Below are 21,350 nucleotides of genomic sequence, written 5' to 3' on the forward strand. Positions count from 1 at the left end.
TGACGCAAACAGCCAGCTTTCCAGAATGCAAGAAGTCTGTTTCAGCTCATATGATCAGTTTGGTGTGTTTTGTTTTTTTTTAAACCTCCATTCACTTTATCATGTTTTTTTTATTCATGTAGCTGTGAGGTTTGAAGCTGCATTGGAGACACACAAATTTGTATGTCTCCTTTTTTTTTTTATTGGACTCCATCTACTTTTAATGCCAACAGCATTAATGGCCATTAGTGTTTAATTATTTAGAGCTACTCACTTACACTCAAAAAATATAGATCTCTGTTTCTTGTTGGTAAAGTGTAGGGTTACACTTGACTTCAGTATTTTATTTAATTTGTACCATATACAGCATGCTTATCTCCTTCCCTTAGGCTGTATGTGCTTTATTTTCTATCGTTGATATATAAAACTGAAAACCCTTTTGCATTTTTTATTATAAATGTATAGCTTTCACCAATTAATAAAGTTTCCAAATTCTTGATATGCAATAGTAGAAATTGACAAATCTCTTACTTTGAGGTCTGTCAGCCATCCATTAATTAATCTGCGATATTGTTGGCCTACATCTTTTTTTTTTTTCTTTTATTAGAAGATGCCTGATATTTCTCATGGCCATGAAGATAAATCTACAAAGTAGTAAATTTAATACGAATCGGAGAAATGTTTCTTCACTCAACGTGTAATTAAACTCTGGAATTCGTTGCCAGAGAATGTGGTAAAGGCAGATTTTGGACATTTTTTGAAAAATGTCCAGTCAGACTTAGATGTTATATCATGTCCCTCCATGTAACTTTGTAAATCTAAGTGCTTTGAAAATACGCCTCTGTGTACCCTTTCATATTTCATCTGTAACACTGATGGAAAATAAAGCTTAAGCTGCCTTTGAGCATGAAGACTTTTCCTTACATAAGGAAATAATACCAGTCCCTGCAGGGTCAAACTGAAGTCAGATTTTCAAGTTGTCCTTCAAAAAAGCCATCTAGGATAAATGGTCTTCTGTAATGTCCACCCCTTCATTGGCATCTGCATTGTTCAACATGATATAGAATAGGAGAATAACGACATGAATTCCTGCTTGAGGTACTGGACCTTCATGTGTACATGGATTGATCCACCAAAGATGAGCCTCTGGCACCAAGTTACAATGCACTGACACTGAATCAACGGCATTGATTCCAGATCAGTGCTTCATTTTATGGTTATGGTTAAAATTTATTTACTATACCACCATTCATAAAAACATAACAATAGTGGTTTACAATTCAAAAAAATTAAGTTGATGAAACAGAAATGTACTACAATTCAAATAGAACAAAGGAAAAAACAGCCAACATCAATCATCCCAAAGAAAATATATTAAAAAGAGATAAACAACCACATACATATCCAGAAGAGAACACAGATCCCAACTGCCCAGTGCAAAAAAACAAAACAAGCAAACAAAAAAAAGAACCCCAACAGCAACAACAAAAAAACAGTGCTAAGCAAGTATCCCCAAAAGCAGTTTTAAATAAATAGGTTTTTAGGGCCCTCTTGAATTTAGGAAACAAAAGTTTAAGGCGAAGCAGTGTGAGTAATGAATTCCAAAAGTTTGGTGCTATACAATAGAAAGCTGATTGTCTTGTGGAGTCCAATCTAGTGAAGGGCGGTGAAGGAATATGTCTAGTGGGTATGATATGCACCATTTTCAAAAAATTAAGAAACAGTCCTCTTGTCCAGCTTTGAACCGCAGAAGCATCAGAAGGTATTGACCAAAGGTTTGATGTACTTGCTGTTTCACCATCGGTCTACAGGTGGTACGCTGATGACAGGTGAGTCTGGATCCCTATCTGGTAAAGCTCTGCAGGTCTCTATTCATTTGTTGAGAGGTTATAGACTTGCTCCTGTATTTACTGATTCACTGTGTTCACAAATGTCTGGAGTTCTGATCATTACTCCACAGATATTGTGACCTGAAAGGATAACTCTCTGGACCCCCCATAATAGGAAGACATGTGCTCATCACCAGAGGACCTTTGTTTCATAGCTTTTTTTTTTTTTCAAAAAAAGGATGAAACCTACCCTTTTTAATTTAAAGTCTGCAGGAGAATGCTAGAAGATGTAATTTAAATAAAAGGATGTGGAAACCCCCATACAAAAGACTTCTGATGGGAAAGAAGGTAGACCTAAAACATTATGTTACAGAATTCAACAAGCCCCAACTGCATCACCATGGTGTGGTTGTCAAATACATCCTAATAGAATCGAGAGCACTGAAACCTATACTTAAGTTCCTACAGTCATGATTCTGATGGTTTTCACCCATATTGGCAGGTGCAGATATCTAAACTCTATGATATGCACAACTTCTTGTATCTCTCCATGGTTGAATATTTGTATACCATTTTGTAAGGTGCTTCAGCATTTAATGATTATCTTCAGGTGTGATTGGTAAATCTGTTGGTCTTCAGAGAATTCAAAGCTGTTTATCTATACATAAGCACATAAGCATCGCCATGCTGGGACAGACCAAGGGTCCATTGAGCCAAGCACCCTGTCACCGACAGCGGCCAAAAGAACAAGCAATTAGTCCCGCCCATCCTAGAAATACTGTATTTTATTTATTTATTTATTTTATTTTTTGTTACATTTGTACCCCGCGCTTTCCCACTCATGGCAGGCTCAATGCGGCAGGCAATGGAGGGTTAAGTGACTTGCCCAGAGTCACAAGGAGCTGCCTGTGCCGGGAATCGAACTCAGTTCCTCAGTTCCCCAGGACCAGAACATTCTATGGCTTTTTTTCTCCAGGAAGCCGTCCAACCCTTTTTTGAAGTCCACTAAGTTAACCGCCTTAACCACCTTTTCCGGCAGCGAATTCCAGAGTTTAACTACGCGTTGAGTGAAGAAAACTTTCCTCCGATTCGTTTTAAATTTACCACTCTGCAGCTTCATGACATGCCCCCTTCTCCTAGTATTTTTGGAAAGTGTAAACAGATGCTGCACATCGACTCGTTCCATTCCACTCATTATCTTATAGACCTCTATCATATCTTTAGAGACATCATTTCCCTAATCACATAGGTTCACCCACTTCCTCTTGAAAGTTGTTCTCAGTGAGAACCAAGAGCAGTTATAGAGCTTTTGCAGCTCAAGCCAAGATGATTTGGGGGTAATTCTATAAAGCGGGTGCCAACATTTACACACCAGTTGCGTGGGTAGAGGATTAAAATAGCATATATGTGTGTATGTGTACATATATGCATGTAAATGCCAAAATTCCATTTAAATGCTATTATGTTCTAAAGAGGAAATTCTAGTTTACTGGTTGTTTCAATTACAGTACATTATTTAAAAAAATCTAAAATTTCTGCTGTAAATGTTCTAATATACAAAGTACATTAGAGAATGCAAACTGGAGTTCTTGCAGATTTGCAGTAAATAACATACTTAGGGGTCCTTTTATTTTAAAAAGGAGTAGCCACGTGAATTTTCCCCATATTAAAAAAAATTAACCTTGCTGATGTGTTTAGTGATAGTTGAAGCTGCTTCCTTAATTGCACATTAATAGAACAGTATAAAGAATTACAGTAATCAAGTTGAGGTAATATTGCCTGAGCTACTGTTCTAAAACTAGAAGAATTTAAAGAAGAGCATATTGCTCTGTCTTCTCAGAGTGAGAAAAAAAATCTTTCAACCAGCGCATTCATCTGGCTCTCAAAAGTCAGTCTCTTCCAGTATAATTCCCAGATGTGGTATCAAATCTTGTAGATACCCGAACTTAGATCAATTGATTTTTCTATAACCTACTATTGATTACCAAACCATAACAGCTTAGGGGCCCTTTTACTAAGGTGCATAGGCACCTTCGCGTGTCCAACGTGCGTCAGTTTGGAACTAATGCCCATGCGCTGTCAATTACTGCCCGGTTAGCGTGTGAGACTTTACCGCTAAGTCAATGGGTGGTGGTAAGGTCTCAGGCACAAAATGTAGATGCGCCAATTTTTATTTTGCCGCACATCCTTTTTTTGCAGGCGCGCTGAAAAATGGACCTGCACGCATCCAATACATGCGCCTACAACAGCACAGGCCATTTTTTTTGGCGCACTTAGTGAAAGGACCCCGTAGTCTGTTTCACATTCAATTTAAGAAAATTGGACATAGCACAGGTTTCAACTATGGAAATGTAGCTTTTTTTTTTTAATTTATTGTAGTTTTTAACAACATTTTTACAAGTCATTCACTTGTTAACAGAAACACAGCTATGGAAAAATATCAGTAAGAAAAAATTATCACAAAAATTAAATTATATCAGCTTTCTTAGACCACATAGAGTGGGGGGCGTGAAATAGGAAATAACATAGGAGTATTATAGGTAAAATTAAATAGCTTTAAAGGCTACGTGTGGTGCCTCTAATTTTTACTTTATCCAACATTAATTTAACTTTTTCAAATCTATAAATGCTTTCAGTTGTTCAGGTGTATAAAATATATACTTTGTCTCTCCAAATCTTATCAAACATTTACATGGGTAGGCAAGGAAGAATGTACCCCCGAGTTCCAATACTTATGCTTCATAGACAAGAAAATCTTTCTCCTTTCTTGAGTTGTTTTAGTAACGTCTGGATAGACACAAATTTTTCCATCTCCAAAAAGTTCTTTGGAGTGTTTAAAATAGAGTCTTAAAATAGCATTAAGGTCTTGTTCGAATACAAAGGAGACTAGTAATGTGGCTCTCTCCGTTGCATTTTGTATCGATTGTTCCAAAATAGCAGATATATTATTCAGGTCAATAGTTTCTGCCCCACCTCTGCAGTCCCCTTCATTTTTCCCAGGCTTTTTACGAAGGTAATAAATCTTGTTGATCGAGGGAATAGCATCTTTGAGGTATTTTCAAATTTTCAAGCAAATACCTTTTAAATAAATAGGCAAAGACCCCGGTACTTTTGGGAAATTCAAGAGGCGCAGATTCAAACATCTATTATAGTTCTCTATCTGCTCAATTTTCCTATGAAGAGCCAATTTGTCCTTAACCATTGTAGAGTTAAATTCTTGTATTTGTTTCATATCGTTTTGAATCGTTAACCCGAGTGGTTAGGTCTTCCTTCACTACTTCCACTGTCTTTACCATATCTTCAAATTAGAGAAACAAAGCAGATATCTCACCTGAAGATTTTTGAAGAGTTATGTCCATTTCGTTAAGCTTTAGCCAAATTTTTCCAAGACTAACCTCCATTGTGGTTGTATCTGAGGCTCCGATTAGACCACAGGCCTCACTCTCCAAGCGTTTCTGCTGCAGCGCTGGGCCCTCGCCAAAGAGTTCTCCCAATGCATTTTTGGTAGTGTGGGAACTATCTTCCACCGCCGGTATTAACGCTGGGCACGGGGGAATGTTGGAGTTAGAGGGAGGAGATAAAGATGTTTCCAGTCCCAGCAGAGGATCCACTCCTTCGGTAACCTCCGCAGCGGGAATTGCCGCCCTCAATTGATTTGAAGAGGCACTGGTGAGGAAACGATCTAGGCTCTGCTGGTTTGGAGAGGGAGTCAAGGTAAGAGGGGGAAAAAACCTCACCGTCCCTTTTCTCTTTGTATGAGGCATATTAAATGAAGAATTCAGATATTATCATCCAGCAAGAGCACTGCGTTTCACTAACCACCAAATCACATCGCCATCTTGACACACCCGGAAATGTAGCTTTTTACAGCAGCTAGTGTTTTATCTATTGAATTTAGTTCAGGACGGAATACAAAAATACCATCCGCATATAAAATGGAATAGATGTTCCTGTCTTTCAAATAGCCCACCTAAAGGACTCATATGTCCATTAAACAGCTCAGGAGTTAATGGGGAGCCCTGAGGGACCATACAACTTGACCACCAGCTCTGTGATTTAACTCCATTTTCCAAGACAGAATATGATCTATTTTTAAAAAAGACAGTGAACCAATTAATGATTAAACCTCGTATTCCCATCTTGCTCAGTCTGCTTAGCAATAGATTATGATCGACGGCATCAAATGCCGCTGAGATGTCAAATTGAAGAGCTACATCTCTTCCTAAAGCCAGATATCTTCTTACTTCAGATACTAATGTAAGGAATGTGGTCTCCATACCTAACTCCCAACAGTTGGGCGTGAGCATTTACACCAGCCACAAGCGCGAAATGCTCGCTAAGCTAGTATTCTTTAAATGAACCTCCGCGCAGAGAGTCCTTTACAAAACACTAGCTTAGCACGGATCATCCCAACGCTTTGGGTGCAATTTATTGCATCTAGCCCTCAGTGTCAGCTTCTGTTTGGATACTAACACATAAATAATACATATACCCAGCAGTTTTAAACTTCTTTGTGGCAGTAAGGGACCCTCTGGACTTGAACGGGTAGATGTGAAGCGTCTGTTCACGCTTTCCAAAAATACTAGGACTAGGGGGCATGCGATGAAGCTACAATGTAGTAAATTTAAAACGAATCGGAGAAAATATTTCTTCACTCAACGTGTAATTAAACTCTGGAATTTGTTGCTAGAGAATGTGGTAAAGGCGATTAGCTTAGCGGAGTTTAAAAAAAGGTTTGGACGGCTTCCTAAAGGAAAAGTGCATAGACCATTATTAAATGGACTTGGGGAAAATCCACTATTTCTGAGGTAAGCAGTATAAAATGTTTTGTACTTTTTTGGGATCTTGCCAGGTATTTGTGACCTGGATTGGCCACTGTTGGAAACAGGATGCTGGGCTTGATGGGCCTTTGGTCTTTCCCAGTATGGCAATACTTATACTTATGTAAGAGTATTGACTCGGGTGCGGACTGTAGGCGTATTGATTCTAGATTTTCTTTTCGACCACAGATTCGGTACCTGATTTGCACTTCGTTCGTTAAATTACATCTTGTGAGTAGACTGCGTCGTCTACTTCCAGCAATAGATTTTGTCAGAGTAGTTGAGGCTATGGTGTTAACTGACCTAGACTATTGTAACGTTGTGTGTATGGGATTGCCAGCAACTTGTATTCACTCCTTGCAAATTGCGCAGAACTCAGCAGTACGCCTTGTCTTTAGTTTGTTGAAATATCATATTTCATCATACCTAAAGTAGTTGAGATGGCTACCGGTTGCATTTAGGGTGAAATTTGAGTTGTTGATGTTAGTTCACCATGCTTTGTTCCTTGATACTACTGAGTATTTGAAAAAATGTTATTCAGAGTTATGTTGCACAGAGACAGTTGTGGTAAGTGAATGCTGGAAATTTAATTGTGCCTGCTATGAACAAATTTTGCTTAGATGTGACAAGAAAAGGGTCTTTTTTTCGATTGCTGGCCCTTTCGAATGGAATCGATTGCCAGCTGAACTGAAGCGTGAGACTCATTTGTTGGCATTTAAATGTCAATTGGAGACACATTGTTCTTGGCCTTTTCTGCATGTGTTGGACTAGTAAAAGGCTAAAACTTTTGGACAATTTGATTGTCCACGTATGAACTATGAAGTAGGTTAAAAATTGATTATTGGTATGTTTTGTGTTTTTTTGTTTTATATGTTTTATGTATTTTATGTATGTATATTGTACCTCGCCCTGAGTAAGGGTGGGTTATAAATAATAAATCTAAATCTAAGTGAGTAACATTGAAACTCACTACTGCTTTTATCATCATCGGTCTCCCCATTTTCCTTTTAATTTTTTTCAATAGTTTTTCTATAAAATTCTTATAACAAGTTTATTTATTGGGATTTATTAACTGCCTTTATGAAGAGATTCACCCAAGGTGGTGCATATATATCGTGCATATATAACATGCAAAATGTGTTTCGAGTTGAATCACTTAACTTAGCATGATTTATGTATTTGTGACCCTGCAGTAGATAGTACTGCCACTGAATATTTGACTCGGGTAGTGAGTGGGAATTATCTCGGCACCACTAGGAATCAGTTGCAATACCCAGATAGCTGGGTATTCATTGCCAGAGAATGTAAAGGCGGTTAGCTTAGCGGAGTTTAAAAAAAGGTTTGGATGGCTTCCTAAAGGAAAAGTCCATAGACCGTTATTAAATGGACTTGGGAAAAAATCCACTATTTCTGGGATAAGCAGTATAAAATGTTTTGTACTTTTTGGGGATCTTGCCAGGTATTTGTGATCTGGATTGGCCACTGTTGGAAACAGGATGCTGGGTTTGATGGACCTTTGGTCTTTCCCAGTATGGCAATACTTATGTACTTATGTAGCTTCCCGGTTAATGTAGCATAGCAAAAAGGTTAACCAAGTAGCTATCCAGGTACTGTTACTGAATATTGGTGGTGCCTGGATAATCCCTACTCTGCCCCTCGGAACCCCCAGGGCTAACTAAAGAATGCCATGGCAGAAGAGATATTCAGCGACACTTTCTGATTAGATGCCACTGAATATCTACTCCCAGCCTGGTCAGCATGGTTTAACGTGGCAAGAGCCTTTGAATATCAACCTCTGTATTCTTTTTGCTATCTGCTGTGACTGAATACGTTTTTGTTGTATTTGTGTCATAATATGAAACTCGGTGGAGTTAAGAGAAACATTATTGCACCATCATAACAAAAATGTTCGAGGGTATTTCGCTGCTGAAAAAAAAATAGTTAATGTGTCTCAGTGTATCGAGTGTAGTTGTCGTAAAAGAGACAGAATGCTCCCCTGTGGGTGTTACTGAAAGGGGTTGCTATGGTTGACTTTGTGATCTCTACTTGATCTCACGAGTTCTTAGATTTTGTAAAACAATTATTACACAAAATGTTGCATGCTTGTAACTGCAACCGCTACAACGTTGTTGACATTTTATACAAGTTGTACAAGCTGTCATTTCTGTACAACGTCAATTACAGCTTGTACTGCAGCAAACACTGGCACAAAGCAATGACATTTTATGATTCATGTGTCTTAAGAGAGATGCCAAACAATGGCCTTGTGGAATTTCAGCCATGTTTCAGCCAATTCAGTTTTGTTTTGTTTTGGTTTTTTTTGAATTGTAACAACTGAAATTAATTATGAGAGGAAAGATAGTTGAGGAATTCTTGTCTATGATATTTTAACATTTGACAAGTCAATACATTTCAAATTATACTTAAAATGTACTTATATCTTTTATTGATTAGGAAAGAATGTTATTTAAAACAAAACATGTAAGGGGATAATAATTTAAAAAAAATAGCATAGATGTTACATTCTGCTATCATGAAATCAGTCCTCCCACATAAGAGAAATATTCATACTGAGAGATATCAAGTAGGATAACCATTGATGATAGTAAGTTTCAACTTTCTACCCCATGTCTAAATGTTTAGTATTCTATTATAATGTTGTGAACAGTCAACAAATGAACATTGTTAATCATTTTGAACTGCTGATAACTTTCAAAAGCATTGACATAAGGCAAAGCATGGTCAGCACCTGACTAGCTGTGTATATTTTGATTATGTAATTTGATTTGTTTAAATGCTTGTCTTTAGCAAAAATATTAATATGGAGGCATTAACAAAAATCAGAGACATACATATTTTCAAAGCACTTAGCCTTCCAAAGTTCCATAGAAACTTATGGAACTTTGGAAGGCTAAGTGTTTTGAAAATATGCCTCATAGTCTTTCAAAAAGGGTTATTAAAATAAATGTTCAAAGGTTCACAACAAGGAATTACAAACATTAGAATTATATGATTCTTAATATTCAAAGTACTAACATTTTGCTATCACTTTCATATTTCTGCTTATTTGCAGTTCATGGTCATTTCAGTTTTCAAAATATATTTCATCTACCTACCCATACGATGGTGTTCTCTGTATTTCACATGTATAAGTCTACTGGTTGGGCTAAAATTAACATGCAGTTTCAGGCACTCTGTTTCTGTCAGTCAGATTGTCACCAAGCAACTGGGAAGCAAGAGTACTTGTTCTTCCTAAAACCCTGATAAATGTAACTATCCCATGTTTCAAAAGGTTGGTCCCTTTTAGATGATTAAAAAGTTCCTATGTTAACAATCTACAGTTCCCTTTAGCTACCCAGATCATCCTATATTAAATACATGTTTGTGATAGACTGAATGACCTGACTTTCCTTTAATTGCACTTGCATAAATCACAATCCTTTCTGAAGATGAGTATCCTTTTCTTTCTTTCTTTTACATTTAGTAGTGTTTCTTGGCCATGGGGAGATATGACGTTACTTGCCAGAAATCCATCTTTAAAAAAAAAAAAAAGACATCCTTAAAACCAGCATGCTTCCTTTGTGTGGTCCTGATTGGTCCAGTAAAATTGATAAACAGGTCACGTCAAAAGGAAATTTCCCTAGCTTAATTGTCAGCTAAGTCTTTTTTAGATTCTGTTCAAGTGTTCAATTTCCCAGGCCACTGAGGTCTGTGAATTTCTTTCCCCAGCCTCCAGGCTGCAGCAGCACAAGTCAGCATAGCTAATGCAGATAGATCTCCCTCCTTTCCTCCCTCCCTCCCTCCTTCTCCTTCGCATTCTCTCTCTCTCTCTTCCTCCCCCCTCCACCCAGTCTCTCTCTCTCTCTCTCTCTGCGTTGATTCGATATGAACAAGCTGATAACTCCGATGCTAGAGAGAACCTGATATAACTCTGCAGATGACTATGTTAGGATAATACAGCTTTGGATTTTCTAAAAGGGAAATAACAATTATATATTAATGATTACATCTCCTTTTTGCCATTTTGCAGGGCTGCCAGTCCCAGCGAAGAGTCCAAAGTCGGTAAGTAATTTTTAGATGCAGATATTCATGGTTTATTTTTTTTAATTCTCCTAATGCTGTTTTTATATTCTGTTTTTCCTATTTGATATATCAAGCTCTAGTATTTATTAAAGGGATGGTAACAATGTGTTGCATAGTTTAAGGTCAGAATTACAGATTATATACATCTTGATTTCAGTTAATACTGGTTATTGGTCTGCCTTTATTGCTGATTTGGGGGAATGAAATAACTGATGATTAAACTTGAAATGTAAGACTGTTTCCTTATAAAAAAAAAAGGAAGATAAGGGTGTCTACCCTTTTTTCAGGGGATTCATACCAGTGATGACTACACATTGAAGCATTTGTGTTCCTTTACTAAGCTGTTTTCATGCGCCCACAATAAATTATTTATAAAAGACAGATGATTTGAAAGAAAACCTGTCTTGAAATTGCCTGGTAATGCATTTAACTGCTTTAACACTATCAGACATTTGCTTAGTATAGAAGACACCCTTTGTCTTGCAGCCGGTGCTTAGCAGCATTCTGCTGCAGGTGTGGGATCTTCTTTTCAACATCAATATTGTGCTGCTCTTTCTAATCTGCTTCTTCCAACCTGTTTCACGTTAAGTAGTTTAGTGATTAGAGCATGGGGCGCTGTGAAAGCTGGTCTCTTAATGCAGTAGAAAATAGTAACACGTTGCCAATATAAACCAGGAAAAAGCAACGTACCTACTTTGTAAAATGATATGCTTGGAAGAAATGGAAAAAGATTATACAGTATCCCTTCAAAACATATATAGTGTCAGCATGTTTAAGGTCCTTCCATAGAATAGAAAAGTGCCCTAGTGGTGTAAGCTGCAAATTATAATGTTGAGTGTCTACAAAGCTTGCATCTTTACGTTTGCTGTTTTTTTTTGCCTTCGGTATATGTCTAAAGGAATAGCCTGAAATAATATGATTTCAGAGGCTTATGGCAGAAGCAATTAAAGTCATGTGACTTCTGGCCTATTCCACTGTCAGGTTACATTAAGACCAAGAAGAGGCAATGCCGTTTGTGCTCATCCTCAAATTGTTGAAATGCTAAATTGTATGTCTGCATGTGTCATACCCACGGGCTATTCAGCCTTTAGAAAAATGGAAACAGCTGGGTGCACTGTGTGCAGGTGTAACTGGTTTTATGTTTTCATTAGTTCCTTTTAAAAATTGGATTTGAAAGCATCCTGGTAGATTTTAGTTTAATATCTTGCATTAAAATCCTCTCTGGAAGGCAGTCGTTACAAGAAGCTGTGTTACATAAATTACCTTATATTAAGACCTGATTTGTAATATGCTAGTCTAGTTAGATTTTCCTATAAATCCTTTTTTTTTTTTTTTTACCAGTAATGAAAAATCATTTGAAACTAGAAATATTCCACAGATCTCACAAGCACAGATTCCCAGTCTGTCTCGTAGCTCTCGCCCTGCCGATTGCAGTGCTTGGCAGCGATTATCCTGAGTAAGGGAACCAATCAGCTCAAACAGAGGCCTTCAAATGAACAACATAGTATTTGCCATGGCAACTATGGGATCACATGACACCTGTACCTCTTACAATGCTTAAAAGAGAACACATACCAAAATGCAACAGTCATGTTTCATCAGAAAATATTTGTATTCTTTTTTTTTTAAGTACATAACAAAAGAATTTAATACTTCCGTTGTTTTAACATATGTAGAACATAAAGAATGAATTGTCACAATCGGTGGCAGATGGTCATTGTTGGCATTTTCTGCTGTTTGGTGGTAATTTCAGTAGTAGGTTCACATCAAGGTCGTCTTAAAAACACACATGCTTTAGAATGAGGAACACCCCAGTAACTGTGAAGTTTGCAAGTGTAAATTTTGATTAAGCAAGAAAAACTATAGACCATATGCTAGGTAAAGAAGACCAAATGTTGGTGCCATCCTTTGATTTTGTAATGCCAATGTTCATACTTTTCACAGGAATTTAAATTTCTGTTCAAGCCTGTGGTGAGAACAAGCTCACAGAGCTCGATTGTAGAGGGTGAAATCTGAGAGAGTTTTGTAATGAATTGTCCTATCAATAATATTCTAATAAGAGTTTACATAGTTAATACAACCAATTAACATGTCACATTACTGATAAATTTCATATACTCTATGGGCCTGATTTTTGGCTACTAGAGTCCATGAATAAAGTTAAGTGCAGAATGTGTGTATTATCTAGATAATTAGTGAATATACAGTCATTTTGAAGGAGGATCCTGCCCTGCACGGGATCGAGTGGATCACTCCTACTCCACTACCCCACCAATAAAAAGGTACGCCGGGGAAGAGGCCTGCAGCTTCGAGGAGGGGTGTTAGAGGGGGCCCGGCGCTGGGGAGAGGATGTGTCAGAGAGAGGGCCTGCTGCTGGGGGAGGGGTATCCGAGTGAGCGTCTGCCACTAGGGGGAGGGGTGTCCGAGTGAGTGCCTGTTGCTAGGGGGGGAGGGGTGTCTGAGTTAGGGACTGCCACCAAGGGGGTTGAGTGTCCGAGAGAGGGCCAACCACCACCGCAGGGGTGTGTCTTCGGAAGAGGGTCTGCCACCAGCAGGAGTATCCAGGAGGGGGGGGCTGTCATCAGTTGGAGGGTTGGCATGGGAGTTGTGCAGCATTTATGGTTCCAGCTGAAAATGCACAGGCATTTTTAGCCAAAACTGAAACACCAGAGACAGGTTTTCGGCCAGTTGCAGCACTGAAACTGAAATTCGGTCGGCATCTACTGAACCTGTAAATGATATTTACTTGATGGGTGCTGCTGATGCAAAATTGTGTACCTTTAATACAGGGGTTCTTACCCCAGCCTTCAGGACACTTCTTGCCAGTCAGGTTTTCAGGATATCCACAATGAATATGCATGAGATAAATTTGCGTGCACTGCCTCCATTATATGCAAGTCTATCTGATGTATAATCATTGTGGATATCCTGAAAACCTGACTGGCTAGATGTGTCCTGAGGACCAGCTTGGGAATCTCTGCTCTAGTATGTAGGTATTGACAATATTATCCATGTTCTGTTTAGCATAACTTGATGATAGAACAGATGAGTTACTCACATATTTGTATGCAATAAACAACATGGTGACATGTGCAAGAAAATAATATCACATGGACTATCTGAAGATAAATTTATTTGCTGAACCAAATAATTCCAGAGTAGCAGAAGGAAACCATGACCAAGTTGTGTTAAATGCAAGTGAATAATTGTCTTTTGTTGGGTCATGTGATAATCTGTTTATAAGATTTTGCTTAAATATACATAAGCGTGTATTGAGAGGCCGGCATAGGGAGTTTGCAAGTATGCTGATCCCAATGAGTAGTGCTACAAGGTAACACTCGCTGAATTAGTTTTACATTGTTGAACGCTTGCTTGCACTTTGATTTTCAGCATATACTATGTGTATTTATATGTCTCTGTATACATATGTGTATATATATTTCTGTGTATTTACATACATATATACATGTGTGTGTATGTGCATATGTTTATATATATATATATATATATATATATATATATACACACACACAATGTTTTCATGTATTTATTTTTTATGGAAAGGGACAGGACAGATGCAAGCAGTATATTCAATTACCTTTCCATACCAAATATATTCAGAACTAGTTTAAAAATAAAAACATGAAAGGTGGCACTTCAAAGTGGGATTTCTTATGGCTATAAAGTGCCACCAGACACCCAATAAGAATGGTACGAAAAGCAAATATTTGGTACACTGCTGAACATATTAAATACTCATTATGCAGGCTGAAACCAATGTAACAGGAAGTCTCACAGGCTGCACCAAGGAAAAATGAAGTAGAGAAACAGAGAGCATAGAGTCTGTCACCTGAAGATCATACAGCTTATCCAGTCTGTCTGTCCACACCACCAGCTCAGCTCCACATTCCCTACTTCCCCCTCAGAAATCCTGTGTACTTGTCCCATATCTTGTTAAACTCTGATACTGTCCTTGTCTTTCACCGTGTCCACTGGGAGGCTATCCCATGTGTCCACCACCATTGCTATAAATACATTTTCCTTAGATTACTCCTGTCTACCCCATGACCTCACACTATAGAGCCTGCTTTCCGTTCAGAGACCTACCTCCTGTGCATTTATACCATTGAGGTAGTTCGATTTTTCCTGTTATATCTCCTGTTCCTGTTTTTCCTCCAGGTTATACCTTTTTAGATGTACTTTTATGCTTTATAATGAAGACTGTTGGCAATTTTAGTAGCTGATCTATAGACTTAACTCAGCCCAGTATATATCTTTCTGAAGATGCAGTCCCCAGAATTATACCTAGGATTCCAAACACCAGAGGCTTATGCAGAAGCGATATCACCTCCCTGGTCTCACTGGTCATTCTTATCTGTGTACCCTAAGCATTACTATGACTTTTTTTCCATCATCTTATCTATGTGTTTGGCTATCTTATCATAGATCCTGCTCATGTTTTGCAAACAGAAGAAGTTTATTATCTATCTGTTGGGATTCTGCAACCCAAAAGCTTTATCTGGCATTATTTTTTAGGATTAAATCTTAGCTGCTAAAGCCATTACTCAAGCTTAAGTAGATCTCCTCCTATGTTTTCTATATCTTCCAGGATTTCTACCCGTTTTCAGATTTTGGTGTCATCCACAAGAAGCTGAAATTTCCCAGTAGCCCTTCCACAATATCACTTACCAAAATGTTGAAAATAGGTTTGCATAATTAACACATTAAAAAGTTAATTTGCATTAATTCCGCCCCATAGTAATCCAGTATGCCTCATCTCTCCCACCTACCTGCACCATTCTGTATTGCCCCATCTGCCTCCCTTTCCCCCTTGTTGAATTATGGTTGCTGGGCTGCTCCTTCACCCTGTCTGCACTGGCAACAGCATCAACAACTAACTGAAGGCAGGTACATGTGGGGACATTATCCTGTGTGTTCTGCCACTGGCCCTGCCAGATCCTGAAACAGGAAGTGATGTCAAACTCTGATGTCACTTCCTTTTTTTAAGGACCAGCAGCAGTGTGCATAAGGTAATGTCCTCACGTCTTTCTGCCTTCAGTTAGTTGTTCCTGCTGTCACCTGTGCAGACCAGATGAAGCAGCAGACCAGCAACCATGTGAGAGGATGGTAAAGGGGAGAGAAAGAGATGGGTTAATGCTGAATGATGGAGAGAAGGAAGTGCTGGATGGTGAGGGAAGAGAGAGGAGAGGTCCTTGATGACAGGAGGTTGGAGGGGGGAGAGAGAGGGGCTGCATAGCAAAGGGGAGAGTTAACCTCGCATGTGGTCAGAATTACTATAGAAGTGTACCAGAAAATAAAATCTATTGGCTAGTTTGTGATTAATTATGGAATTAAAAGTTTTAATGGATGTGCAGCCCTAGTTGAAGGACAGATCCCAGAAACACATCATTGATAACACTCCATTCACTGGAGGGAATTCTCATTACCACAGTTCTTTATCATGTTCCTTTCAATTAGTTTCTAACCAATTGAGTGCCTTTAGGGCTCACACCAACAACCACCATTGATTTATAAGTTGCCTATGCAGAAATGTATCAAAGGTCTTGCTGCAGTCAAAGTATATTGCATCGTGTAATCTCCCTTGATCTAGCTCCCTAGTAATCCAGTCAAAATATTTATTAGGTTTGTCTGATAAGATTTCCAGTACCTCTAGTAAAAATATGCTACCTTGGATCCTTTAATCTACTGTATTTCTTTGTTTTAGCTGTGATTTTCTGGTCACTAAAAGTATAACTGTCCTACGTTTTCCAGACGTCTTATTTCTTTTTTTCATAAAGAGCAACCATATCTGCTAGTCTCCAGCCTTTGAAACCATTCCTCACCCCATGTTATAGCCACCATCAGAGCAAGCAATAAGCCAAGGGCCATGAGTCAGTGGGTCAAATCGATTTAAAAATGGGTGGGCCAGATGGAACATGGGTCGGTGTATTTAAAACATAACCCATCTTTTTAGAGTAGGGGCCTACCTGTTCAAGCTCTGTTACAAATATTACTTCACGGTTATCTATTACAGTACACTAGATATAGCTTAAGGATACATTTATATCCACCAGCTCTGAATTAAGCTAGGAGATGTGTTCTTGGTTTTCAACCTGTAATTTTTCATTCTATAAAGTTTGTAGATGTCTGCAATATTTTGACCAATAGCCTAGGCAGTAGGCCTACATTTGACTAGTAAACTAATCTCTTTGGTTGGCTTGATTGTGATGATAAGTGATGGCACATACAATGGATATATTATTGATCAAGTTTCGGTCAAATTCATGAACCAAGCATCTGGAATACAATCACTTTTGTCTATATCACTGAAACACAGTGGTGAAACAAGGCCATGGCGTAGCATAAGTGGAATGTTTGCTTCTGTTTACCAGAGCTGTGAAACTCTTCTTTGTGCTTGAAGAGACAGAAAAAAGAACATGCAGTAGCTCTAATCGAATTTGATATGCTACCTGAAGTTATATTGTTAGGTGTGTTTCCAGCTCCCTGTGATGTACTGGAATATGCCACCATTCGTAGTCTGCAGAATGTCTTACCTGTGTCTTTCAAATTTCATGGATCATGGCAACCACAGTCTTCAAATAGTGCCCAGATTTGTCTGCTAAACAAGCAACCTTAAGCAGCAAGTATTGGGAGTTTAAATATGCTTCATTTTGCTGGAACGTTCCTTGATCCCACTTTGAGACTTTCTTTATTTGCACTCGTGACTATGATGATTCTATCAATCAGGCCAGAGAAAGTGTAATGTCACTAACAAGGGAATTATCAGAGCATGAACAAAAAACACAACAACATCAGCATCAAATTTATTAGCACGTGACGTTACGAATTCTGTTTCCAAATCAGGAGGCATTAATGCACCTGCAACCAAGAAGATGAGACGCAATTATTTCAAACTGCTAAACTCAAAGGAACAAGGGTCACTGGTGATGCACAAGCAAAACTTGTACTACTTACGAAACAGGACTCATGATGAGATAATGAAATACAGTATAGAACCAATCCCATATACTGTATCTCTTAGAGAATTCAATACACAGCGTTTCCCATGCTTTCAGACATTGCCAGGAAGGATGTTTGTGATTTCCTGCTTCATCTGTTGAATGCAAAAGACATTTTAGTCTAACAGAAACAAAAGACAGATAATGCTACAAAGTCAGCAAGACCGAGAAGCCAAAGGGTGGGAATGACCAGGTGATGAACCAGGAAAAAAGTTCAAATCTTTATTGTAGGCATCCACAAGCAAAGACAAAAGGACTCAACACAGTCCGTGTTTCGGCAAGTGCCTTATTCAGGAGTCCAAATAAAGAGCAGGAAGCAAATATTCTAAAAGTCAATAGAATGATATCAAAGTCTAAACCCATAGTGCCAAAATGTTGCCCAAACGTATGCCAATGGTAATTGCCAAAAAAAAGCAATTACCTTTGGTGTACATTTGGCCAACATTTTGGCATTATGAGTTTAGCCTTCAATATCATTCCATTGACCTTTGTTTGGACTCCTGAAGAAGGCACACGCCGAAACACAGACCGTGTTGAGTCCTTCAGATCAGTGATATCTGAATTGTGCCTTTGCTTGTGGATGCCTGCAATAAAGATTCAAAGGCATTTCAGTGCCTTCAATACTTGTAATATCATTATGGCACAACGCATCAACATGTATCTAGAAACTGAGCAGACATTGTCACTTGTCCTTCAAGGATATAACAAAAAGCTGCTGAAGCGACTTATGCAACAGTTACAGAATTGTCATTGATTATATTCAATATAGGTTTTAGTGGGTCATGGATAATAGTCATATCAGTCATAATGGTCATGGGGTCAGCTTGTACGACCCATTCTGTGCTCTGACCACCATTGAGTGAGCCCTGCAAATAGCTGAAGGCAGTGGCCTTCTGGGATGATATGGGGCCCCTACTGTTGGGCAAGATGTACTTCCATGTCTATTGATTTGTGGGGAGCAGGAATGGTAGCGCTGAAAGGAGATGAGCATGACATACACTTTACTTAGCTTTAACAGTGCTGCCATGGTGGTAAAAGATGTGTGATTTTTGAGACTGAAAAGTGACACAACTACACTGTTAGAGGTAATTTGAGTGTATTGGTTGGTTGGTTGCTTACTTCCTCCCAAAGCCCGACCGAAGAGAAGCTTTTTCTGCCCATTGGAGGAGAGGGAAGGAGAGGGATAATAATATGGAGATGGTAGGGAGTGTTCTCACTGCACATAATACCCTATGCACCCACCACAGACACTCCTCTTATATATCCTTACACATTACATACTCATGCTACTCATTTTCCTGTCCTGGACACCTACTCACCCATACACCATCACTATTCCCAATATCCTCCCTTTACAAACCCACCCACATTCCCTGGTCCAGACTCCCTTCTGGTTTCTGCCAAGTACTTGTGACCTGGCTTGGCATTTGTTTGGAAAACAGGATACTGGTCTAGATGGACCATTGGTCTGACCCAGTATGGCTATTCTTATGTTCTTATGTCACTTCAGTTTCTAAACATACCCCCATACCTTACCCCCAGTTCTGTCACTAGAGCCATGAAGGAGATTTCCCGGCTACTACTTCACTGGTTTTAGAGGTCTATTTTTTGCTAGGAACCCATAACCGCCTAGCTAAGCCACTGTTTCTGAAAGGAAGTGTTGAAAAGGTCAGACACTAGAGCTCCAGAAAGAGATGTGCACAGTGCAAAACATTTCTGTTCATTTTTCAGGTTATGCGGGCTTTTGCCCTGATATTTGGACCTTTGGTTCTTTTCTCACATTTGTTTTAATAAAAAGCTTTTAACCTGCATTAGAACTTTATAATGCATGGCACATTTTAATGGCAATTGACAACATGCATTAAATCAATTTAGCCTGCAGTAAATTTAAAGAAGAGTAATGAATCAAATGCATACTAATGAATTCTAAACGAGATTCTGAAAAAAAACATTTTGGGATCATTTTTTTCCCCAGTGCTACCTTTGAAACTCTCTGGCTTTTTTCACTGTTCAGCCTGATTTCAATAGGTTTTACAATGAGTCAGGTTCTTGCTATTTGTGTTAAAACTCCCTACTATGCAGGAATACATTTTTAAGCTAGCTTGATCATGCTTCAAAAGCATTTGATGAAAGCTAAGTGGGGTCCATACTGTCAACGATATATACTGTGTAGTATAAATGTTTTTATGTTTATACCTACTCATATTTGTCACAAAATGCTTTATAGTCAAAGTAAACACATGGTAATATGTTCAAAATGTATTTTTGAGTAATTTTGAATTTGAAATACAATGTAAGTATTTCTTAGTACTTGCATGTTCCATCTTTTGATAGAATTGTCTGAAAACAGTGAAATTCAAAGTGCAAGGGAGTTTACAGCAACATGAAACTCCAACAGTGAGTATGCCTTCAATAGCTTTGTTGTTTTTGTTTTGTGTTGTACGCACCATACCCGCACTTTCCAATTTTTTTTAAGGGCCATATTTTGTTTTTAGACCCTGCTGGGAAGAGAAAGCTCAGATGTATTTTTTCTATACCCTTTCCTAGTACCGTCAACCTAAAAGTATTTGTCAAAGCACCTGGGGCCATGCAAAAGTATTAGACACTTGTGAACCCCTTTTGTGCCCCACTCATGAGGCCTACTCAATTACCTTCACTCCCAGAGATTATATGTAGCTAGACATCATACTTTTAAATATTAAACTTTGTTTCATGCATATATACCTGATAGAGGGGTAGCTTTATAGCAGGGGACTTAAAAAGTATGTAATGTAAAGGCATGTTTCATAAACTATGCATGTGTATCATGATTCTGCCCAGACCACACCCCTAGGAATGCCTACACATAGATGGCTTAAAAATAGGCACTACCTTTCAGTGCTCCCACTTTTCACATGGGTGTACCCCCATGCAATTTTATAATAACCACTTTCCATGCATAAGCTATGCTTTATGTGTGGAAAATGCTTTACAAAGTTACCCCCAATGAGAGCAATTTCCAAAAACTGCTTATCTGGGTAAATGGACTATTTGAAAACTGCCTGCCCTCCCCAATAGGTAAATATACATGCAGATTGTGGTTTGGATTTGTGTGGTCATCAGGCTCTGTTGTTTTGCTTCGAATGCATCGTACCATCTATAGACGCTGTCAACCCTAAGTAACTCTTATGGTTACGTTGACCTTTGAAGCATTGTGTAGTACCAGAGTCTGGAAATGGAAACACACACAAAACTCAAAACAAAATGGAGGCTCCCTTGATGAAACTAGGTGAGACTGAAATTATGAAAGCGCTAGGGTTGCTGAGGTTGGCACAGAAGGCACTTCATAAGAGTCTTGGTACTATGTTGGTGCAATAATGACGGTATATACCAACAGTTTAAATTGTAGATAGAATTAGAGATAATATTGTGTTAGTCCACCAAACTAAATATCAAATCAACACAGTAATTGGATAGAGATGAAACTGACAGTTATTCTGAGCAAGGTCTATTATTTCTTTCTCATACTGAATTCTAGCAATCTATTTAACTTTGGAAGGCTAAGTGCTTTGAAAATATGCCTCAACTGTTAGCCTTATAGGCAATGTAAATCACCTTTTGTAAAATGCAGATCGGCATAA

General features: G+C 38.5%; 1 protein-coding gene across 26 annotated transcripts in view; it reads left to right on the top strand.

Moving 5' to 3' along the window:
- Positions 1–21,350, top strand: part of MAGI1 (membrane associated guanylate kinase, WW and PDZ domain containing 1) — a 526,393-nt gene that overhangs the window by 453,518 nt on the left and 51,525 nt on the right. For 13 of the 26 annotated variants that reach the window (XM_030205202.1, XM_030205208.1, XM_030205204.1 and 10 more), the window contains 2 exons: positions 10,659–10,690; positions 20,065–20,127. In XM_030205202.1, coding sequence (XP_030061062.1) covers positions 10,659–10,690; positions 20,065–20,127 — 95 coding nt within the window. The remainder of the gene's footprint in view (positions 1–10,658; positions 10,691–20,064; positions 20,128–21,350) is intronic. The other 13 variants (XM_030205213.1, XM_030205216.1, XM_030205217.1 and 10 more) reach the window with 1 other exon arrangement.

The sequence above is a fragment of the Microcaecilia unicolor genome, chromosome 6 (genome assembly GCF_901765095.1).
Source record: "Microcaecilia unicolor chromosome 6, aMicUni1.1, whole genome shotgun sequence".
In the NCBI taxonomy this organism is placed as follows: Eukaryota; Metazoa; Chordata; class Amphibia; order Gymnophiona; family Siphonopidae; genus Microcaecilia; species Microcaecilia unicolor.